Below are 8773 nucleotides of genomic sequence, written 5' to 3' on the forward strand. Positions count from 1 at the left end.
CCCCAATAATTCACATCATATTAACAATTTTTTCTGATTTTTTAAACTTACTTCAAAAATATTGTTCTTGTGCAATATCCAAAATGAAAACTAGGTACCTAAATTAAGCTGATTAATAATGGTAGGTACCCGTAAATTATTTTGAATATATTACAACTAATTAATTTATTGTTTATATTCTAACAAAACTAATAAAATTGTTAAGTCCCGTTTTGTGAATGCTGTAGGAAAATATAAGTACAGACCTACAAACTTATCTAGAGAATGTGTAAAAATGGAACTACGAACTACCATAGGACGCCATATTGAAAAACGTTAGATTTTGCCAGTTACAAGCCGTGATTGGGTAGTTTTTGACAGTGGCTCCCCCATTTCACTCTTCAGAAAGATTTGTAGGTCTGTCGTCGATGTGTTGCTTCACTATATACCCAAATAATGCCAAAGTAAAGTGCTGCCATCCGTTAAGATATTAAAAAAATATAGTACGCAAAATACTATAATAATTTTGAATACCTACCTAGGTATCGGAATAAAAATGTATTTTTATCTTCAAAATTTAATTTGGAGATTAGAAAAAATACGTCGAAAGTACTAGAATTTCGACATTTCCGTACTATAAATTAGTACAAAGTACTATAATTTCGTAATATAATAAATTTTGGCGAAGGAAAGTTGCTCGAAAGAGGTAAAAAAGCCTTTGATTATTATCTACCTACAGTGTTGCCATATTTTGAAAGTGGAATTATAGTACAGTGCCTTCAAAATTATAGTATTTCAGCAAAAAATATAGTACGCACAAAGTAATATAGTAAGACAAAATTCAAATGTGAAGTCAGTGGTTTTCAAACTTTATGTTACTACGTCTCCCTTTTTAAAAAATCTAATCTAGGCGCCTCCCCCCCCTTATTTCATTAAATAATACAGACACCTTTTTAAATAGTCAACAAAGTACCTACTTTTCAATTTCAATAGTCGTCAAGCCAAATTCGTCTTCGTTCATTGACAAAAGGATTCTATCATGGACCCCACATCCCGAAGCGGACCTCCCGAGTCAGTATTTTTCAACCACATATGTAATACTTTTGAAACAAAGCAGCGCCACAGTCGACTTTTTTTGCTATTAATAACATAATGTGAAAAGTGCATTAGCAAACTAACCAAGAACTCAATAAATAGATTTTTTTTTGCTTTAATATATCTGGCATAGAAATCATTTAAAAGTGGAGACATGGCGAACTTTTTTTTTTGTCATTTTGATTTCCTAAGCTCCAATTTGTTATGAATGCCTTCACTTTGTCATTTTAAATCAGTGAATGCATTAGTGGTCCTTGGATTGATTTATTCACTCATTTTTTTTTTAAATATCAACCAAATAGACAAGTTTAACAACAAAATTATCGTTCCTAAACTAAATTAATTATTGTTAATTAATTATCCTAAATTATGATTAATCTCACCCACTTATTTAATTTTTTTACGAGATAGCCATTGCGCAGTTTATAACTAGCGGCCGTTTTATGAACTATGCTTTTGCAAACTGCAAACCTGTGGCTAACGTCACCCTTTTTTAGACATGGGGATTATTTTTTTTTTGCTTCTCACGGATTATTTTGACGTTGTTTTTCTTCTATTGGCACTTTTTTTCCGATTTCTCAAAATTATAGTATTTTGGGCGTACTATACCTGTTTTATATCGTACATAGTACGCAGATGAAAATTATAGTACAACTACTATAATTATAGTACGGTTGGCAACACTGCTTTGCCGTATACCGATATCTCGGACGGAAACATTGACGAAAAGATCATAAAGAAAAAGAAGAAAAGAAACACTATAAAGAAAATATCCACATTTTAATTATGGCAGCACAAAAAACTTTGACACTTTTGACAGTCGTGTCATAATAATATTATTCTGACCGCAAAAATATATTTACATCATGAGTTTTAATCGAAGTACATAATTATTGTATAACAAAAATATGTCTATTATGAAATATACTTCTCAGCGTGAAACTCGTTTCATGTATTCAATTTAATGAACGTATATTTGAATTACCTACTAGGTACTAGTAAAATTGTGTTTTGTAAAAAAAAAATTGTCTGATGATATCTAGAGGTTATATCATTGTAGGTACGATATGTACCCTACATCTGACAGCCTATTTTTTGAAACCGATGTTATTTTCAGAGAAACCAAAAGATAACCTATTAAACTCCGAAATACCAGTGTATCTAGAAAAGAATACTAAATAACTACTGTAAGGTTACTTCGTACGAACTGGTCATGCTCATTAAGCTGATAAAAAGAAATAAATTTCGCTCTACCATAACGGAAACAGTCAAATTTCAGAACCAGTACTTTATACATACAATGGAAAAGCCAAAAGTACTTGTGACGAGGCCAGACTTTTCTTCAGCAAGCTTAAATATTCTAAAAGAAAGGTAAGATTTTATCATTCTTGATTAATATTATACTAGTTTAAATAAATTTCAAATAGGTATTTTAGAATCCATTCATATCTACTGACACCAGACATGACTTTTTCAATTCACGCTGACATGCTATTTTCAACAAGCCACAATGCTAACCCATGCACAGAAGATTGCATCAGAACGCCTTTTTTCATTTGGACTGTATTTAGTTATTTAAGTATCTGCTGAATGAGGAAGACCAGAAAGGAACCAAGAAAAATTTGATTGCTTCGTTTTGCCTACTGTTGTCAAAATGGTAATAAAAAAGAAAATACTGGACAAAATCTTATACATGATAAAAATATTTTTTTTTTTATCTTTATATTTATTAATTGAAATTTATAATATTGATATTGTGGAAAACAGCCACAAACTAGCACAGATGAAACATTCTTTGCAAGAATGTCTGCTACATTAAGTGTTTGTCATGTTGGATGTCGATAGGTATGAATAGAGTTTTGTGTTGTGATTTGAAACATAAAAACAAACCAAAACCCAACATTTATAAAGTTCTTGATTCTAGGTTATGAATGAATGTGTGTGGTTTTATGTTCCAAATGGCCACATTAAAAGTTAGCTACCATTATTATTATCGGCACTTTATCCCAATATGGTCTTCGCTGCCTTCAGTAAACGTCCCCACCCCCTTAGCCCCGAAAATGAGTCTCTTTCTACAGTCTAAACTCTGCAGTTTCTTTCTGGTCTATTGAAGAGGAGTCTCTTGGGTGGTTGAGTGTCTTCCTTCCTTGAGACATGGCCTGCCCACTGGAGTCACCCCATTTTCACATGTGAAACTACAGGAGGATTATTGTACAACGCGTATAATTCGTAGTTGTGCTAATGCTGGCAGTTCTCGATCAATGTTAACTAATCTATTTTACACACATATGAAAAGTGGGTATACAGTAGAGGTGAGTTGGAAATACTGTCACCAGTTTGTGTACTCAAGTCTCGGATGAAACTACCCATACTCAGCATGTGTGGCCCAATAAACTTGTTCCAAAAAACTTGTGATGATATCATTGCGAGTCGCTCGCCAGTTGGTAGACTTTCAACACTATTGGCATTAAATGCGCACAAGCGAGATAGCACTTGAATACAAGTATATTTTAATTTATTAGTCTAGTGGATGAATTTTTTTTATTATTTGAGATTACTGAGATTTTGAGTGTTCAGAAAAACAACTCATAAATTTATGTGTTTAAAATTTTATAATAAATGGGATATTTCGAAAAGCCGAGCTTAGTGTATTTTTAGCGATTCTATTGAAGCCGATATTTCAAATACTAGTATGGAGTTGGTTTTAGTTCCAGTTGAGTATGAGACTTATGTCGCATACGCACGCCAAACGCTCTATATAGTATTCCAAATACTGGTAAGTATTTTGGAACAAGTTTTGATACCAAGTATTTTTTTATAGTGGTATTACGTATACTTAGGCCATCCTCCCACGGCGCAACTTATGTCCGTTGAAACTGAAACTAAAATTCCAGCCAGTATCTAGCTAATGTATTTCAATGACGGCTCGCTGACGGCGAGACTGGAATCTCTCAGCTTCAAAACGGTCGCGAAGAGATGCGACATGCTAGTCGCGCGGTCTCTGAAGTTTCCAGTCACCGTAAAACAGTAGTACCAACATCATTAGATTTCGGTGAAAAATCATATTTTATTACCAAAATTGGTAGCACTTCGTAAAGCCGCTAGCGTCATATCGTAAAAACCAAAACAACCAGAGACGTGAAAAGTAAATATTAATCGGAAAATTAAAATAACATAATTGTAAACGCTGCAGCGCGCGTATTGTCAGTTTTTGTACAACACAGCTGACAGTCCAGACTCCAGTTTGATAGTTTGAGGTTATGTGATTATTATTTCAACTGGGTTTCAGTAGCGCCGTGTGCGAAGCATCACATTGGTCAGTTTATGAGTTCCTTCACAAACCAGTTCCATCAGATTTCAGTTGCGCCGTGGGAGGATGGCCTTAGTCTTCAAAATCGACCAGTTTTCCTACCTCTAGTACCTATACAGAATATTCCAAGAGATAAAAATATGTTTCTATTTAAACATTTTATTTCCATTTTGATTACAGATTCAACTTGACAGTATGGAATCAAAGTTCACCAGCACCCCGTGACTTCATATTAAAAAATATTGTCGACAAAAATGGATTATTATGTTTTCTTACTGACAAAATAGATATAGAATTACTTGATTCTGCTGGTCTAAACCTCAAAGTAGTGTCAACATTTTCAGTTGGCTATGATCACATAAACATTGATGAATGTAAAAAAAGAAATATAAGGATAGGATATACTCCAGATGTATTGACTGAAGCTACAGCCGAATTAACGGTGATCACTGAAATCAGTTTATTTTTATTCATAATTTCATATGGTTTCTCCACATTCATGTAATGTCTTTTATATAATTTAAGCTTATAGTATTGCAGGAGTTCTGATTCTGAATAGTACATTTTTTTTAATAAGAAATCATTGACATCTAGTTTAAAAAATGATTGTATTAAGTAATTGTGCTAATGTTTATAACATTTTTTTTTTAGTTGGGCTTGCTCTTATGTACATCACGTCGCTTAATAGAGGCTCATTATGAAGCAAAATCAGGCGGATGGAAAACCTGGGCCCCTTCATGGATGACAGGACCAGGTCTCATGGGGTCGACAGTCGGTGTTGTCGGTTTTGGCAGAATTGGTCAATCAGTTGCATTAAAAATCAAAGCTTTCAACGCTGCTAAAATTCTTTACTATAATCGTTCAGATCGTCCAAACGAAGCTGCTAAAATTGGAGCAGAAAAGACTGACATTGATAGGTTGGTCACGGAAAGTGATTTTATAATTTGCTGTTGCGCCTTGACTAATGAAACATACAAAATGTTTAATGAGAAATTATTTTCAAAAATGAAACCAACCGCCATATTTATAAACACCAGCCGTGGTGACTTGGTGGATCAAGATGCTTTAATAAAGGCACTACAAAATAAAACAATTCGAGGAGCCGGTCTGGATGTCACATCTCCAGAACCCTTACCATTAGATAGTCCTTTATTGAATATGGAAAGTTGTGTTGTGCTACCTCACATTGGTAGTGCCTCCATTGAAGCTAGAGATGCAATGGCCGAATTGGCAGTTGACAACCTAATCGCCGCACTTGAACAAACCCCAATGCCAGCGGAACTTATTCGATAATATTCTATTTTATTTATTAATAGTAGGTACACGAATTATCTGACTTTAACGGTGAAATCAGCTATTAATTAATTGAGGAACTGAATAGTAAATCTGTAGAAGACTTGAGAGTGCCAAAGCAGGTAACTAATATCAGTGGTACATACCGTTGTCATCGATCAACATGTTTTGTATATCAAATGTTTGTAGACAGTGTCTTTTTTGGGGCATATCACACACGGTTATACGTTTGAGTTGCGCAAGACGCTGTTGCCCGCCTGTCACTGTGGCCAAGTGCTTAGACTTGAAGACCACAAACGCTAGTATTTTTGTGTACCCAATTCTACAAGCACTATGGTTTTGGCTATTTTTTAACTCGGATTTACTGTTATTGTATCCACTAATATTTATTTATCTATGAAATATAAAATTATAAACTATAACCAGCAATTTTATTTAAAAAAATCATGAAACTACAGACAGTGTGTACAAACTTTGTAAAAACGAAGAATAAAACCATAAAATTATTTATGAAAATTTTAATTTATTGATAAAAAGGAAAGAAATATCTTTTTATTCAATATTTATTATACCTTGAAACAGCGGTTTTAAAACTTTTTCATTTCAGAGCACCATTAAACAGGAATTAGTCAGATAGATTTGTGCAATTATTCCATGGATTTCTGGGTTCTGCAAAAATTCACTAAAAATTGTAGAAATAAATAATTTTTAACAAGATGAAGCTGCGATGGCTGAGTAATAATGTGTCTGCTTGTGTAGTCGTAGTCATGTTATTTGTCAATGTGTGCTTGGACCCAAAGCATGGTTAGGTTAGGTTGAGCAAGTAGTTAACATCCATTTCTTGTTAACAAAATCTGTAAGAAATTTCTTTGTGAGGCGGCTAAAGCCGGGTACTCTTTAGCGAGTCGTAACTGTCACCAACTCTAGATGCAAAATAGCTATTAAGGTTTCGAACTAATTATTCAGCATTCATACTAGTTACTGTATCTGCAACGGTCACAGATACGGCTCGCTAATGAGTACCTCGCTTAAGATACGCGACGGATTGTAGAGACAACGAAACATCTTATTGAAAGATTAGCTTAGCACGCCAAATATCACTATTGAAATAGTGAGTTTTACTTGTGGGTGATTTTAGCAGCATTAATAATTATTATTTACTATCTCGAGCAGTTATTTTGTTAGAAAGCAAAAAAATAGAATGGAATCATTAACAATTACTTATATTCTTTCTACTAGAATTAACTAATTGATATAGACTTGAGTCTCACGGTTACAAGATATCTTTTTTGGTATTTGGACTAACCATAATATATTGTCCCTTCCTTTAAATGCCATTCTCAAGAGATGTGTGAAAATGTAGTGACCGACCGCATTATTGTTTCGTTTTTACTGTACTGAAATATTAAATACTTATGCACTTGATATTATTTCATAAAATAATATTACCAGCTGTTTTGATAAATAAAACCACTTATTTTGAAGGGCTTCATATCAAAATGTAATGCACGCGGCTGATTCTTCTATATTGTCTTTTGAGAATCGAGAAGGAAGGTGATAGCTCAACTATCAAAAAAACCACTTGGTATTGCAAATGACGTGGAGAATTAAATAAATAAGACTGACGTAATTAGAAGAGTTTTATCTTCAGATCAAAACAAAAATTTTTACAGGAATTAATAAATAATAATGCATAATATTTCAATCTAATCTATATGTTCACGCTGGGCCTCAGCTTCGCGCCAATTATTTTGAATTAGTTCCACGATTTTTTTACACCAAACCGATCTGCTGAAGAAGTAAAATGCACAACTGATGATGAACACCCACGACAGAACTAAATAATAGTCTATTTCTTTATCCATTACATTTGGTACGGGTCCTCTGAAATCCTGAGAGTGCACCATTACTGTATCTTCTGTAATGGCAGTGTACATCTTCACAAACTTAACAAACGCTTGGATCGTGTATTCAGTTCCATTAAATTTAGCTACTGGACGGCCATTATGAAAAATTATCATAGTGGGAACTCCGACGATACCATATTGAGTGTTGACTCCGTGATATTTCAGAGCGTCCAAAGCAGCCAACTTCAAATCTGGAAATGATCTTGCGAGTGCATTAAAATGAGGGCCGACCATACTGCTGAATGGACAAAGCCTCGAATAAAATAACACAATCATACAGTGAGCTTCCGTTTCTTTGGTGGTTATTTCAGTATCTGGCATGAGTAGCTCCGTAAGTCTGGTACCATTTATCAGTTCAACTGTTTGAACTTGCCTTTCTTCAGCGGTTGAATTTTCTAACATTAATTTGCAAGCTATAATTTTTTTTGTTTCTGTTGAGTTAGCGGCTTCCGACACCTCATCAACTATGTTGCTTTGGGTAATATTCGCAAAGGAACTGTCATTCATATCGATATTGGCTAAAGAATCAATTGAAAGGGGGTTCTCCAATATTTTATTAGAGTTAACGATTTCAATTGAAACTTTAGTTTCTTCGCTTAACTGTAAGCCATCGGTGTAGTTCATATACATAGGAGAGAAATGAGTATCATCCTGGCTGAACACAATCGTTGCGATACCTGAAAGAATTTCGACAATTTGTAAGTAGGCACGGATAAATAGAAAAATATAAATAAGTAAATTGAGCATATGCAGCTATTTAAAGTATACAATATTAATCAGTGTTACTTACTGTGGGTAATAATAAATATATTTAATATCTTGTAAAAACGCATGATCTTGACGTAAATGTTTGACAACAGAGCTGTCAAATAATAGCCATAGGCCATAGACAACTAATTTTGGTAGAGAAAAATATTTATTCTTCAGTGTTTCACTTGTCATATTAATTTAACTTTGAAGTCCTTGAGAGAGGGTTTGCTCTTTCTTCTCCGCGTGAGGTTATATTCTACTAATTTATTTTCCTTTTACTTGTCGTTGGTCATTCCTCTGTTTTTATTTACTGGTCATATCCGCGCGTCCATTTTTTATGTATGGAGTTTGGGACCCCTTTGTCTTTAATCTGGATTTGGCTTTCTTATTGTATACATGTTGCGTTTGACAGTTCATTCTAACTATCAAAAAAAATATC

General features: G+C 33.9%; 2 protein-coding genes across 3 annotated transcripts; one reads left to right on the forward strand and one right to left on the reverse strand.

Moving 5' to 3' along the window:
• Positions 1-1861: 1861 nt before the first annotated feature.
• Positions 1862-6988, forward strand: LOC147067999 (glyoxylate reductase/hydroxypyruvate reductase). 2 transcript variants are annotated; one of them, XM_085952030.1, is made up of 4 exons: positions 1862-2066; positions 2192-2445; positions 4565-4826; positions 5036-6988. In XM_085952030.1, the coding sequence occupies exons 2-4, from the start codon at positions 2288-2290 to the stop codon at positions 5675-5677; spliced, it is 1062 nt and encodes a 353-aa protein (XP_085808156.1). In that variant the 5' UTR covers positions 1862-2066; positions 2192-2287; the 3' UTR covers positions 5678-6988. The 2 variants fall into 2 exon arrangements, with proteins under 2 accessions (XP_085808156.1, XP_085808155.1); XM_085952029.1 differs by having other exon boundaries at positions 1862-2445.
• Positions 6989-7304: 316 nt separating this feature from the next.
• On the reverse strand, positions 7305-8441 carry bug (thioredoxin domain-containing protein bug). The gene is made up of 2 exons (XM_085952041.1): positions 8375-8441; positions 7305-8261 (listed from the first exon to the last, which is right to left on the reverse strand). The coding sequence occupies exons 1-2, from the start codon at positions 8415-8417 to the stop codon at positions 7384-7386; spliced, it is 921 nt and encodes a 306-aa protein (XP_085808167.1). The 5' UTR covers positions 8418-8441; the 3' UTR covers positions 7305-7383.
• Between the last annotated feature and the right edge of the window lie 332 nt (positions 8442-8773).

Source organism: Rhyacophila brunnea, unplaced genomic scaffold (genome assembly GCF_057557595.1).
Source record: "Rhyacophila brunnea isolate RB1 unplaced genomic scaffold, BYU_Rbru_1.0 scaffold_3, whole genome shotgun sequence".
Taxonomy (NCBI): Eukaryota; Metazoa; Arthropoda; class Insecta; order Trichoptera; family Rhyacophilidae; genus Rhyacophila; species Rhyacophila brunnea.

Excerpts from the sequence above, each read along its gene's own strand:
- bug (XM_085952041.1), bottom strand. The coding sequence starts at position 8,417 with ATGCGTTTTTACAAGATATTAAATATATTTATTATTACCCACA. Across the intron at positions 8,262-8,374 it reads TATATTTATTATTACCCACA|GTATCGCAACGATTGTGTTC; the intron begins GTAAGTAACACT and ends AAATTCTTTCAG.
- LOC147067999 (XM_085952029.1), top strand. The coding sequence starts at position 2,288 with ATGCTCATTAAGCTGATAAAAAGAAATAAATTTCGCTCTACCATAACG. Across the intron at positions 2,446-4,564 it reads TTAAATATTCTAAAAGAAAG|ATTCAACTTGACAGTATGGA; the intron begins GTAAGATTTTAT and ends TTTTGATTACAG. Across the intron at positions 4,827-5,035 it reads AAGCTACAGCCGAATTAACG|TTGGGCTTGCTCTTATGTAC; the intron begins GTGATCACTGAA and ends TTTTTTTTTTAG.